The 15,277-nt window shown below is 41.8% G+C and overlaps 1 protein-coding gene across 1 annotated transcript; it reads left to right on the plus strand.

Annotated features, from left to right (window-relative positions):
• Positions 1-320: 320 nt before the first annotated feature.
• Positions 321-15,272, plus strand: LOC119120775 (paired amphipathic helix protein Sin3a-like). Its single transcript, XM_037247982.1, has 22 exons — positions 321-533; positions 1,913-2,011; positions 2,846-3,053; positions 3,804-3,983; positions 4,237-4,343; positions 4,433-4,751; positions 4,841-5,092; positions 5,173-5,325; positions 5,550-5,705; positions 5,832-5,921; positions 6,018-6,136; positions 6,316-6,541; positions 6,643-6,759; positions 7,488-7,726; positions 7,820-8,003; positions 8,083-8,671; positions 8,760-8,929; positions 9,295-9,468; positions 9,540-9,626; positions 9,743-9,837; positions 11,856-12,063; positions 13,287-15,272. Exons 3-22 carry the CDS (start codon positions 2,868-2,870, stop codon positions 13,500-13,502), a joined length of 3,867 nt encoding a protein of 1,288 aa, XP_037103877.1. The 5' UTR covers positions 321-533; positions 1,913-2,011; positions 2,846-2,867; the 3' UTR covers positions 13,503-15,272.
• The last annotated feature ends 5 nt before the right edge of the window (positions 15,273-15,277 follow it).

Here is a 15,277-nt window from a genome sequence, read left to right on the forward strand (position 1 = left end):
ATCCCTTATTGGAGTTGACTCTATATAATGTTAAGTGATACAAGCCATGTGTTTATTATTGTTCTTTGCAGTGCAGCATTGCTTGCTCTGGATCATACTGTGAGCAGATTCTACCATATTTGGCTAAATAGAGGGATTGAAATGAATCATTTTAATTTTTAAATAATTTTTATTAATTCTACACCATATGACAGTACAGTAAAAACAGTTCAACACTTGTATCTCCACCCTCCAAGTTGACCAGGCTCTCGCTTCAGTGTATGTATTTGTTTTCATCTTTTCAAGTAACCAATCAGAGTAAAGACTGGGAGGAAACTTCCTCCATGACAGTCACGCCCCTTATGTTCAACGAACGCCGCTTCATACATACCCTGTTGTTAATGGCGCGGACTATTTCATTTTTGTCGATTTTTGTGGACAAGCAGTCAAAAGCGCACGTCTTTTCACTGCCATCTTAATGCGCCTGTGAGGTTTGCTGGGGGGAATTTTTGTCACTGATGTGGCAGCGTTGTTGCTGGAGGCAGCCCAGCGAGGTAAGCTAAGTAGCTAGTTAGCTGACCATAGCTTGCGTTGGTGAGGGTGCTTGTTGTGCTAACATAGCACATTAGCGGCTACATAACCTTGTCAAATAGGAAAGCGCTTGCCGATTATTTGTTGGCAGTGTTTTCATGTTTTGTTGTCTTCCGGTTGTTTGAAATGTGAAGTTTGTATTGGGGAGTTACTTTTACTATTAAGTTACTTTGAGTAAGGCTAACGAGGTAAGACTGTTCTTCTGAGCTTGATTTAGCTGTCAAGCTAACACCAAAAAGGAGGACTTGGCAAGACGTTTTGATTCCGTCTAGTTCACAGCGTGCGCTGCAAAGTTTTGTGAGCCAAGCGTTTATATCAACGTGAAAGTCTTTTACTTGACAGCACTGTGAATTCCCGACCAAACTTAACGCTGTACTCGTCGTAACGTGGAAGCTAGCGCAAGGGTAACGTTAGCCCAGCACATTCACTTCGTCTTTTTGAGTTTGTCATCTATGGAGGCGATAACTTGCCATAAGACACACCGACATCTGTCCCTTCTGTCGAGGGTTATCTTCTAAATCGCCAACTCTTAAGAGTGGCAAAGACTCGTTTGCTCGCCACCTAACTTCATTTCGGGCGAATGCAAACGTCAGCCATCACACAAGCGAAAGCGGTCGGCTCGACGACAACGGATGAGTTAAAGTCGGCGTTTACTGGGAGGGGGAGGGGAAAAGGATCGGCCTCACGGCAGCAGCGAAACAACAAGAGCGACACGGCAGCAAATCGGAGCTTTTGGAATCGTTACACAGCCACCTTCGTTGTATTTAACTCATCAGCGAATTCCTTGAGCCTTTTGGGCGACGATATTAGCGACTGGATATGAATCTGACACGATCCCTGCTCCTCAACACCGCGCGCTCCGCTTGCGTGTTGTCCCAATTTGGTGCAGAGCAGCGAGTCGACAAGGCGGCACTGTGCTCGCCTCGCGTCCTCTCCCTCCCGAACCGACCCAAGGCTGTGACGTCTGCCTGCTCAGGGAGCGTCAACAAATGAAACTTGTTCGAAATCCTAGTGTTTGCAATAATATGAAATGCATGTGAGCGGCGTTTAACTCGGCGTTTATTTAAAAGAATGCATGAAAAGAACTTTTTTTCCCAACCACCTATCTGCCATGATTCATTGTCACTCGATCTCCGACAAATAATGATAGCCACAGAAATCAAATGTTCTTCAGTTACATGGAATTTGTTGCCATCCATACAAATGGGTGTTGTGTTCAAACATGCCCATATTTCTCATTTGTGTGTGAATTATACAAAATCGCCATTATTTTAATTTACGGTATTTACCATAAAGTTTGTTATTCATATGTTCACCTTCACATGGATTTTTTTTTTTTTAGGACCTGACGTCTGTTAATCACTGCAAAACATACCAATTTGCTGTTTTGTGCTCTTTCTGAAAGAAGATGCCACAAGCTGGTGCCGAAGGGGCTTTTAAGGTAAAAAAAAAAAAAAGAGGGCTCATAAGGGTAATGTAAACAAGTTTTAGATGATTCACTTTTTGTGATGTTTTATTTTAATGGTATTCCGTGAGAGTTTTCTAATGTATAATATGTTCCTTGGCTCAATAAAGTTTGGCAAACACTGAAGTAGACCACATTGTACAACGCTGTGTTGACAACATTTTGGTTAGATTCTTTTGTTAGAGGGGTGTAAAAGATTTAAAATGCCTCTGTGGGATGCTCTGTCGCTCTACACCACTGTAACCAATGAATAGTGACAACGGATTGATTTAGTGTCTTAGTTACAGTCCAAATTGAAACCTATCTTGCAGTCGTTGATGATTCGCAAAAATGTTCCATTGTTGAATTATAAAACATTTTATGTTATGTGATCAAGAATTGTAATTGTATTGTGTGCTAACACAGCAGATAATATTTTCAGTTAGAACACATACTCAAGAGAACATTTTAACTAAACTAAAAGCACTGATGAGAGAGTATGGTTGGTTACTATCCAACTGTCTTTTCATCCATTCTCTTCTGGTTATAACCTCATCCTTATTAGGATAACTTGTCTTTTGTTTTGCGAATACACCTAATCAGCATTTGTTTTTTATAGTACGCTCTAGTCTCCACAAAACAAGATTAGTTTCTAATAAATATAAGTTAAACACTGCCTCATCTTTTTTACACCTAATCAGGTTTTTTTATTAGTTTATTATTATTATTTTTACCACTCTCTAGTCTCCACAAAGCAAGTTTAGTAACAAATATAAGTTAAACACTGCCTTTCATCTTTTTTAAATTTTTTTTGTTTTTGTTTTCCTGTAGCCCCTTTGAGTATGTTTCAACAATGAAGAGGCATGTGGAGGACCAGGAACCCATATTTGCGCCCCAGCAACCACATACCCCAGTGCAGGGCATTGCAGAAAGCTTCCAACAGAGGGCTCTAGCCCCAACTACCACTGTGATAGAGGCAGCTACAGACAATATGCAGCCATCATCTGGCATCCAGTATTCTCTACCCCAGGGTTACCAGGTATGGTGCTACAGCAGGCTCCGCTAAGACCATTTCCTATACTTTATGTCTGTGGGCAACCCCTCCTCTTCTTTGTATTTGAATGGTGTACAAGGACAAAGTTATGGCAAGCAGTCATATTTTGAGGGCCACTACCAGTTGCTTTGTAATCCCAGGGAACAATTGTCTATGTTAAAGTATTTCCATAGATTACTTTTACCAATGGCAAGCTCATTCTAATGAGTAGATTCATGGAAGGGAGGTGCGATGCAGATGGAATTCTTTGTTAATTAATATGTCACTCATTCACATATTGTAACATTACCACCAGTGGAGCAATCCTAACAATCCTTTGTTTGAATCGTTTCTTTGTTTGATAGAGACAATTCTGGGTCAAGGGGGACACTAAAAATAATATTCCTAATGTTACATATTGTTTTAGAGTCCCCGGTAATCAACGAGATAACAAGAGAAACTTGAAATTGCTGTTGATTATCACCAAGGAAAGCAAACCAGTGTACAACTTGTTTGGCCCTAACAGATATGTTTTAAAATAGACTATGTGACAAAGCCAGTATTGACACAAGTCCAGGGAGAGCTGTCAAACAACATTAAGAAAGCACGAAGCCAACTCAGATTCAAACCAGAGACCTTCTTGCATTACCATTCAATCAGTCCCAGTCAATCTGAGTCTCAGATGTCTTCAAGCTAAAGTTCTTGCTGACTGAGTCTCCCGTTTAGAGACTGGTCTAAACTGTTTTTTCCCGAAAGGTGCCGACAATGCCCCAGAGCACAAGTGGGCACGGACTTAACAGTTCTGCACAACATGTTGGAGCCCATGCACACAGCATAGCAGTCCAATCCCAGGCCCCTGCAGTTGTCCAAGGTCATGTGCATCCAACTGCGCCCATGACTTCAGCACAAGGACAGCAGCAGTTTCAGCGTCTGAAGGTAAGAAAAGAGGACCGAAATTGAAAATGGCTAAATGTGTGTGCATTTGGTTGCGTGATACACTATACCAGGCGTCAGCAACCTGGTGCCTATGGTAACGTCCAAGGACCACAGAAGTAAACCCCCCCTGGGCTTGTTCTAAAAGTAGCTCACCAGTGATGAGACATTATGATTTACTGGGAATGATGGAGAAATGATCATTTCAACCTATAAACACAAGTCAATAACGTCGGTGCACTAATTTCTGTTTTAGGTTGAAGATGCTTTGTCATATCTTGACCAAGTGAAGCTTCAGTTTGGAAATCAGCCTCAAGTGTATAATGATTTCCTGGATATTATGAAAGAATTCAAATCGCAGAGGTAAGCTCTAGTAATCTACACAATATGTTGAAAAATTGCATCAATATATTTCTTTTTAAATCAAGAAAAAACGTTTTTCTCAATTACAGCATAGACACTCCAGGTGTTATCAGTCGCGTGTCGCAACTCTTCAAGGGCCATCCCGACCTCATTATGGGCTTCAATACTTTCTTGCCACCTGGATATAAAATTGAGGTTCAAACTAACGATCTGGTCAACGTGACCACGCCAGGCCAGATTCACTACATCACGCCTCACGGTATATCTGTTCAAAACATCCCCGTAAGTGCACCACCCAGCCAGCCTCTAAACCAGCATCAGCACCAGACTGTGCCACAGGCTGGCTTACACACTGCTACTGTCACCCCACCTGTCCCCACCCAGCCTGCGGCAAATAAAGTCAACAAGGTTAGTTCCATTAGATTCATGACTTGGACAAAATATGTCCTAGGTTTTTCTAATAGTTGTCTGTTCAACATGTGTTTTTGTTCCAACAGGCCATGCAGTCTCCAGCCCACACGCCCACCAGCCAGCCGAACCCATCCATCCCATCTTACACCTCACCGCGCTCACCTTCAGTTCAGTCTCACACACCAGTAAGCAGCACGCCGTCTGGGGGGCCGCCTCCACAGAACAATCAGCCAGTGGAATTCAACCACGCGATAAACTACGTCAACAAGATCAAGAATCGCTTCCAGGGTCAGCCAGATATCTACAAAGCCTTCCTGGAAATCCTGCATACATACCAGGTCAGGAAGCACTCCAACCTTTTGTATGAACACTATTGTATATTTTGCCGAATTAGTTAATAGATGCCCATTGACTGCAGAAAGAGCAGCGAAATGCCAAAGAGGCAGGAGGCAATTACACTCCAGCCCTGACTGAGCAGGAGGTTTATACTCAAGTGGCGCGACTCTTCAAGAATCAGGAAGACCTGCTGTCAGAATTTGGACAGTTCCTGCCTGATGCTAACAGCTCAATGGTGAGTAGTTTATCAGCTCCTAATATGAGCAAACCACATTGGCGTCTGTAGCTTTAACAGTAGCTGTTTTTGACTCCAATTCAGACTAGTTTTGGGGTGCCGCATACACAAATAGCAGGGATGCTTGTAAAATCGTTTTCTTTTTGTTCTCCAAGCCAGATGTGTCCTGTAAAATGATTACAACATTTGTATAATGAGATATTTATGCTCTTTCCTCTGCGCAGCTGCTTGGGAAAACTGCACCTGACAGGGCAGACTCTGTGCGTAATGATCATGGCGGGACAGTAAAGAGACCAGTACCAAACAATAAACAGAAATTAAGCCACAATGGGCTGACTGTCAAAAGACCCGGAGCTGTGGGAGTCTCACCCCTTCTCAAGGTAAATGCACTCTTTATATAATCCCAGCTTTTTAAGATGACATAGCTTTGTTCTATGTGCTATCAACAAGACTATCATTAAAATAATATCAACCTAAAATAGTTGTATTTATTGGATGTTTTGCAGAAGAAACCCAAAATAGTCGGCAAGGACCATCATGGCTTTGGCGAAGTTGGAAAGCACAGCAACAGCACTGAAAGCATGTTCTTTGACAAGGTCAAATTGTTACAAACAGTATGGTTGTCCTCATTAAGTATTTTCTTTTCATGTGAGCATAAAATGAAAAGTACTTTTGACTGTCATCGCAAACAGGTCAAGAAAGCTCTGAGGAGCTCTGAGGCATATGAAAGCTTCCTGCGTTGTTTACACATCTTCAACCAGGAGGTGATTTCCCGTGCTGAATTGGTTCAGTTAGTCATCCCATTTCTTGGGTAAGTTCATATTACCTTTCTGATTGATTTCATTCATTGGTAACTTTGAAAACACTTAACTTGGATTCAATGATGCTGCACACTTAAATTAGATGTTAATTCTTCAAACAATATATGGAGTTACAGTATATTATTTGTATTAACGGTGTATTCCACGTAAATTATGTCACAATTGACAGAAAATTCCCAGAACTGTTTACATGGTTTAAAAACTTCCTGGGCTACCGAGAATCAAGTCAGGGTGAGTCGAGCCATGCGGAGAGTTTACCCAAGGAGCGGGCAACGGAGGGCATCGCCATGGAGATTGACTATGCATCCTGCAAGAGGCTGGGCTCCAGCTACAGAGCTCTCCCTAAGAGTTATCAGCAGCCTAAATGTACCGGAAGGACGCCACTATGTAGAGAGGTTAGTCAAAAGTTGTTTTTTCTGACCATCAGCTCCTTTTGGATTTTGATCTTTTTAGTGTGAAGGTTTAAAGAAATCAATCAATCATTGTCCTACTTCAGGTTCTGAATGACACATGGGTGTCATTTCCATCATGGTCTGAAGATTCGACTTTTGTAAGCTCCAAGAAGACACAGTATGAAGAGCACATTTACAGATGTGAAGATGAGCGTTTCGAGGTAAGAGGCCCAGTTTTCTCACTCTGCAAGATGAATTTATTTCCAATTGCCTTCTTGGGAGCTTTCCATCGATTGTACACATGATCACATTTTCATTTCTTCTAAAATACAAGACAAATGTGCCTGTTTGTCACGCTTTTCGTGATGCTGTATTGCAAGACTGTACAAGTTTGGTGCCGTTAGAATTGGCCTCTTTGGCACATGTGATTATCTTGGTAGCTTGAGCTGAACTGTTATCTTGTTGTTAACCTTGTCTTGCTTTCATTGGCTTTCCCTTCTCTATGACGTCTTTGCACACACATGAGTTGCTCACACTGAAGACTGCAAGTTCACACATTATCACACAGGCTAGGCAGAGTTTCCCCCTTGCAGGAGGGCGGCCAAGAGTATTAGAGTAGTGATCCTGGAGGTGGTGGGTGTTAGGCCTTCTTCTGCAATCTCGCAGAGGAAGCTCCATAGCTGTTTCTCAACCTTTCTGGCATACATTAAATAGTTAAACTGAGAAGGCAACCTCCTGGTCATTACTATTAACATAGCGAGCAATAAAGATAAAGAACTGAGACAAAATATAACAATGTGCTACAGCCAGGAATAATGTTATTTTTCTATTATTAATTTCAGTCATTATTTTAATGATTCGACAGTTTTGACGCAACTTGTAATGGCCGCCCATTTTCTCACCATTTGGGGTCTGCATTCAGTTTTTTTTTATAATTGCATCCCCTCAGCTTGACGTTGTGCTGGAGACCAATCTTGCCACGATTCGAGCTCTCGAGTCAGTCCAACAGAGGCTTTCGCGAATGTCTGCGGAGGAGCAGCTGCGCTTTAAGCTGGACAACACGTTGGGCAGCTCTTCAGAGGTCATTCACCGCAAAGCGATTCAGAGGATATACGGAGACCGAGCCAACGACATCATTGATGGTCTTAAGAAGAACCCGACTGTGTGTGTCCCCATAGTGATAAAAAGGTTAATAGCATGTATTATTTTTCAAATGATTTAAATTGAATACATTTGTTTCGCGCTGGAACTGAGCCTTTGCATTTTCATTCATGGCTTCAGGTTAAAGATCAAAGAAGAAGAGTGGAGAGAAGCCCAGAGAGGCTTCAACAAAATTTGGCGGGAACAGAATGAAAAGTATTATCTGAAGTCACTCGACCATCAAGGCATCAACTTCAAACAGAACGACACCAAAGTGTTTCGCTCAAAGACCTTGCTCAGTGAAATAGAAATGCTGTATGATGAGGTAAGAGATTGATACTAACACAAAATGAGTCTAACATTTACGTGACAGACTAAGAAATAAACTTGTGGCTGTGTGGCAGCGTCAGGAGCGTGCCTCAGAGGATCCTGCCATTCCTCCTCCTAGCGGCCCACACATGAACCTGGCCTACGAAGACAGTCAAATCCTAGAAGACGCCGCGGCCCTTATTATTCACCATGTCAAGAGACAAGTTGGCATCCAGAAAGATGACAAGTACAAGATCAAACAGATCATACGCCACTTCATCCCCGATCTCCTTTTCGCCCGGCGAGGCGAGCTCTCTGATGTGGAGGAGGAGGAGGAGGACGACGAGGAAGTGGAGGATATGGATGCAGATCCAGATGGCAGCAAAAAACATAATGGCCTGCCAGGCAGCAACCCGTCAAAGTCCAAGCTCCTCTTCAGCAACATGGCAGCTCAGAAGTTGCGTGCCACCGATGAGGCCTATAACTTGTTCTTTGTGAACAACTACTGGTACATCTTCTTGCGCCTTCATCAAATCCTCTGCTCTCGTTTGCTGCGAATCTACGGGTACGCTGAGAAGCAGATTGAAGAAGATGCTCGCGAGAGGGAATGGGAAAAAGAAATGTTTGGCCTCCAAAAAGAAAAGAATGACAATACAGCCTTCCAACTTAAGATGAGGGAGCCAAGTAAGTGTGTCGTACTGAAACCGCACTCAATTTTACAATATTGTGATGAAGGAAAATCTCCACCACTTACTTTTTGTTCCTTTTCCAGTGGATGTTGAAGTAGAGGATTATTATTCTGTCTTTCTGGAAATGGTGCGGAACCTTTTGGATGGTAACATGGAACCAGCTCAGTATGAGGATTCCTTGAGGGAAATGTTTACCATCCATGCCTACATTGCCTTCACAATGGACAAACTCATCCAAAGCATCGTCCGGCAGGTCGGCATAGTCCTTTTTTTATTGACTTGTAGCTCAAGAATAGATTTAAAAAAAAATGGATTCATAATGTCAGTTAAGTAAACAAACAATCTCAACCATAAAAAATGACCCACGAATAAATGTTTAGATTTATAGCAAAAGACTTATCATCAAAACAAGCCATCTGAAACAAAACAAGATGAGGTGATGATGCAAGAAAAAGCGCTGTTGATAGTCTCACTTGGAACAATATGGTCAGCGAAGGAAAGTTGAGCTACATGCTCTGTGCAGCCGCACAACTGATTCTATTCTCAATCTCCCCCATAGTCGATCGAGGCAATATGGTGAATTGCGTCTTCTTACTGCAAAGTCATTGTCGTTTACAGCTCCAACACCTCGTCACTGATGACGCATGTGCGCGGGTGATGGACTTGTACCTGAGTGAGGTTGCCAATAAAGCCACGGGTGGTTCCCTGCTCACTCAGGCGTCCCGGGCCACAGCAGAGGGCACCTACCAGCGCAAATCAGAGCAGCTCATGTCTGAAGAGAACTGCTTCAAGGTACTGTAAACCCAAGCTTGTCCATACTCTCTGATGCACACAGAACTCTCATCTTTTATGGTTTGGTGCAGCTGATGTTTATGAAGAACCAAGACTCTGTTTGTATGGGAATGGAGCTGCTGGACACAGAAGAGGAGAACTCTGATGAGCCTGCAGAGGCAAGTACTCAAATAATCAAGCACGATCATTTTAGTATGTGAATTCAAGCATTTAGTATTTATAGTCACTAATAGTTAGATGAGGTCGTAATGTTCCTCTGCCATGTACTCGACAGAGGTGGTCGGACTATGTGGGCAGATACCTGAACTCAGATTCGACTTCCGCAGAGCTGCGTGAGCATTTGGCCCAGAAACCAGTGTTCCTGCCCAGGTGAGGCCCCAGCCATGTCTCCCTCTTGTCTGCTCTCGTTCAACTTCCGTCCTGATCCTCAGCTGTTGATGTGCCAAACAACTCCTCACAAACAAGAGCAATAGCACATCGGGAAACAAAAAGTCTCTCTTATGGTTTTGGTGCGTGGTAATAATGGACTGACAACACGGTTAGGCAGAGTTAAGATGTGACGCCACAGTTGCAACGGAAGCTTGTTCAGTTTCAGACCTCTGCCTCTCTTGGAAGATTGCACTTTACATAGTCATTCTTTTAACAAAAGGGAATTATGTATTCAACTATTGAGTTCCTTTTTTAAATGGGTTTTTATTTATGAGTTAAAAGATTTTTAAGAAGGGTTTGGCTTTGTCATGGCTTGGAATTCCAACTTGTGCAGACTTTTGGTTTGACTACGAGTTTGCTTGTGTTGAGTTGAAACGATTTTCATTGTGTGGCGTCACGACAGTCTGGAAAATCGCAAACAGAGTAAAACAAATGGGGCAGACTCCATGTCGCATTGTTTTGTTTTTTTACAATTTCTTCGGCACGACTTTGACTATTGAATAACGAAAGCTATTGTATCAGGACTTTGTGAAAAATATCTTGAACTTATCATGCCATCTTTGCAACTGTATTCAAAGCAAGAGTCTTGTACGTGACTTCATCTCTGTTTGCAAATTCAATTGTCAACAACCTAACACGTCCCTTTGTTTCAATTCAGTGTTTGTAAGGACTGGGAACGTGCACTCCCTGACCCTGTTGTTGTTGTTGTGGGTGAGGTTTTACCACCATTTGAGAGATTTGTGCTCAAGTTTGTTTTTTGAACTCTGGTGAAGCACATTTTCTGCATCACTTGTAAAGAGGAATAGGCTTTGTCAATAAAAATGATCCTCTAAATTGTATGCTCATATGTTGGTCTATTTCTTTCTTGACACTTTTGAGCTGTGCACGAGGGCCTGTCAATGTCTGGTTTGTCTTCATGTTCCACATGTGAAGCCTGTCTTGTCAAGTCGAGCACTCAGTATTTTCTGTCTTTTGAGATGGCTGTCCATAACCATATACATTTCAAAAGGCCTTCAAACGACTTGACCAGTTTCTGTGCTTTGCTTTGTCTTTCCTTATTTCAACCCATTGCACAAATTGCTTTCTCTGATTTATGATTCATCATTGGGCTCACCTACATCATTTTATCCCCTGCCCCGCCTCCCCACTAAATCTATGAGATGTCAGCAGCACAGCCAAAACTCTGCCCCTCTTCACAAAAAAAAAAATCACCTCAGTGGCCGCACAGATCCAATTTCTTCTCAGATTTCGTTCGGTTGGTTCTCATCTCATAATCATAACACTGCATTGTTGGTGGCAGTATGTGAACATCTTAAGTGATCTCCGCTCATATTTGGGATTGGTATTCAACAAGGCAGCAATTCTGTAGTGTTTGTTTCTAACAGTTTGACCCGAAATTGGCCGGGAAAGACTGTGTCTTGTCTTTTTAAGTGGAGCCCTGAATGCAAAAATAAGCCTCATGCGCTCAGTCTGCGCTCACCCATACTCTCTGCGGTAAGTACATATTTCAAACTTTCATTGCGGTGGGGTGATTATTTTCGTATCTGCAAAGTGTCGGGCTCACTAAAATGACTTGTTCTCCTTTATTTCGTGCAAATTTTCACTGTCACTGTGCTACGGTCAATGTCACTGTATTGGAAATATTACGTCTGCTGCTCTTATAGATCCCCCATATCCCGAATGATTTGACCTATCTAATTCTGTTCCTTGGTGAGTTGCAATGCATGGGTGTAAACATTGTTCTTGAAAGGGACAGTCTTCTCAAATTTGAATAGACAGCACTTTTCAGTGTGTATAGATAAGGCTGTGAAATAGCATGTGACATGCTGAACTCAATAAAAAATACTCTTTGAACCTAACCCGTAAACAGGATGCACTTTTGATATGTGAACTATTCAGATGTTTGACTGTTTTGAGTCATCGCGTCTTACTCCTGTCAACCGTTGTTTGGCTTTCAGGAATCTGAGGAGAATCAGGAAGTGCCAGAGAGGATGGGAACAGCTGCAACAGGAGAGGATGACCACAGGCCCCTCGGACGAGTTGCAAGGTGACAAGAGCAAACTGAAGATGGAGTGCATGTTCAAGCTCAACTCCTACAAGATGGTGTATGTCTGCAAATCGGAGGACTTCATGTACAGGCACACTGCACTTACACGCGCTCATCAGGTAAGAGCCACGCGCAGTTTATTTTTGTCCCACTTGTTCTCATTTGGATATTGGGTCAGCTGCAGCCTTGGAACACAAAACGAGTCTAAACATTGATTTGACACTTGCGTAAATATAATACATTTTTTTTACTGTTTGTCCTCCGAAGGATCTATCATCCTATCAATTATTCGTTTGATGATTTCACTTTACATTAAGATGTATTACAATACCGTTGCCCCTAATTACGCTATCAACCAATTAGTCAAAAGAACCGATACTTTTGGTACCAATTTGGTACCAACACGCAAAAAATACGTCAATACCTGCTTTTTGTGGTACCGACTACCGAATATTTAACTTTTCACTTGGCGAGCTGTGTCGATTCTTGCCGAAACTGAAGGGGACAGTATACACATGCGAGCAGCACGGAGCAGCAGTCAGCAGCGCTGAAGAAGAAAACGTTCGGTCTTTCATAACAATGACTTCAACAAGTGGGAGTGGAAGTTGAGAAGCCAGGTCGCTCAAAGAGTCGTGTGTGGAAATATTTTGCATTCAAGGCGGATGCAACCAGAGCAATTATAGATTCGAAGAAGCCAACATGCAAATAATGTTTGAGAGGTTTGAGGCTTGAGAGGCTGCATGCCACTGCTGCTCTTTTTTTAATGTATATAGTTGAATATTGTTATGTATTATCAGTCTTGCTTGTTTTTATAGATGTGTGACTTGAAGGCTCCATGCCACTGCTGCTCTTTTTTAATGTATAAAGTTTACTATTCGGTTTAGCAGTTTTAAATAAATTAGGGATTTTAAAAGTAAGTGGATTCTGTTGTTTTGTTGTTTTTGTACCGTGCTACCAAATTAGTATCGAGAATCGTGGTAAATCACAGGTATTGGTACCGACTACTGAAATTCTGATATCATGACAACACTACAACCAATTCTTATTTATTTAGTGGTTTTAAAAAACAACTCACAATTAAGCAATATTACATGAGAGTGACTGATGTACTCTACTCACCAACCTTTTTGAAACCGGTTCAGTGACAGAAATCAGAGAATATTTACTATTGAGAGGGTGAAATAAGAAGATTTTAAGTTAAACTGTGGCTCTAAACGATTACTTGATGATTAAAATATTCATCGATTCATTTGATCATCGATTACTTGTTGATTAATCGATTTCATTTTGACAGCTCTAACCTGAAGTCCATCATTTCTTTTTAAATGGATGTGTCTTGCAGTCCCATAAACGGGTCCACAGACGCCTGCACAGACGCTTTCAGGCCTGCTTGGACACCTGGGCCAAAGAGCATGTGACAAGCGACATGGCTAACGACTGCCGGAGTTGGCTGGTGGGAGACGGACGAGAAGGCCTGTTGCCCTGTACTACAACGTGCAACCCAGAGGTGCTGCATTATCTCACTGTTAACAAGTACCGAGTCAAGTACAAAACATAGTAGCCAATGATCCTGTCAGCGACCACACAAGTAGGACTGTCCAAGGACAACGGATGGAACTTTGTTCTTCACCCTGCCTATTCTTTTGCCAACTTTGGGCTGCTTTTTTCATCACTCAATTTAGGTCAATTTAATACTTTTCAATCTTAGAAAATCTATTCAGAAAAAAAAAGATTTTCAGGTCATTCTGTTGAGAAAGTTTTCTTTTCCATGGGAAAATCTTTTGAGTGAACGACAGAAGCTCTTTGGGTAATGAGAAAACTGTTTCTTCCAGTTCTAAAAGTGAACAGGTTTTGAATGTTCCCCTTGCTGATAACTCTGGAATCAACTTTTCGAATAGGACAAGCCAACCATTTCTTTTGTAAATGATGTCCATTAAATGTCATTCTTGATGTCTGATGCCCTGTATGACACAGTGGCAGTATTTAGCTAGTTGCAACTAAATGCAAAATATAATTTCTTTTAAATCACTACAGTTGGGGGGTGTCGGGTTAGGGACTTTTGTGTTAGTGGTCTGGTGAACGTCAAGCCTTGATTTACACAATTAATTTATATGCCCTTCAAGACTGAACTGTCTACACCTTTACACTGTCTGGCATGGCTACATTGTGATTTTAAAACGATTGACCGTTCCCAAGCAGCATTTTGTGCTGGTGCGCACAGTGTTCATTCATCTGTTTTGGAAAGTACAGTTTTCAAGACTGAAATGAACCATCAACGGCTCGCTCTTTGTATTTACGTTTGTCAAAACGATCCGTATCTGTGTGACAGATTGGTGAAACCTGCTTACGAATGGATGGATGAATTCTCCCCATGTTTAGTGTCTATGCCTCCTCTCACAGTTGTATATAGTAGTTCTATCCGTGAATGTCAGCCATGTCCAGTATTTGGTAATCCAGTCAGCAATACTTATACCCCACTGTGAATGTTAATTCTTATTGCCCGCCCACCCACCCTAAAACTCATCCGAAAGTGCTAACATTGATGTTCAGATTGTAGTTATCGTAGGATAAAATGAAAGAAGTACGTTTTTATTAATAATTTCGGAGGACGTGGAACAGCCTGTCACTCCAACTTCAATGTGCCACATGTCCAGTCGAGCCTGAAAGTCTTCGTACTCCTCAGGTTCATCTGAATAATTTTGAGCTTGATTGTATGCAGAGATGAGAAATCGAGATTTGGAAAAGAAATAGACTGGCACGATTTGATTTTAGCCACAGGTGCTTCTACTCAACCGGCAGGTAAACAAGCTCATTTACCTTACCTGTAGAAACAAATGTGGCCAAAGTCAAAATGGTGCGGTTTTTTTTGTTTTGTTTTTCTCCCCGGATGTCGATTTGCCACCCCTGACTGTATGTAATAAGTTATTTGTAATGGCCCCAAAACAGGAAAGATTCAGTCTGATTTCATGTCAGACAATGAGGACAAAAAAGCATTTGTCTTTTGATATAGCCTATGTAAACTTCTGGTTTCATACATTTTCCATTAAGAATGAATTATAACATGAACACAGTTTGACACTGAAGGAAAGATTGAGAGGGAAAAAAAAGATATACCACCATTTTAAAGTGATGAAAACCGAACCAGCTATCTTGCAGTTGGGTTTTAGTTTTGTATGTATTCACTGTGCGTATTTTGGTTAAAACGCCGCACAGTTCAGATGAGCTGATTGTAAACAAATTCATTGTATCTTTTACTGTGTCTGTTCTCTTCTCTTGGTGTACATGGTAGTCAGGTGTTTGTTATTAAACAATCCTTTATAGACAGAAATATTT

Source organism: Syngnathus acus, chromosome 3 (genome assembly GCF_901709675.1).
Source record: "Syngnathus acus chromosome 3, fSynAcu1.2, whole genome shotgun sequence".
Classification (NCBI taxonomy): Eukaryota; Metazoa; Chordata; class Actinopteri; order Syngnathiformes; family Syngnathidae; genus Syngnathus; species Syngnathus acus.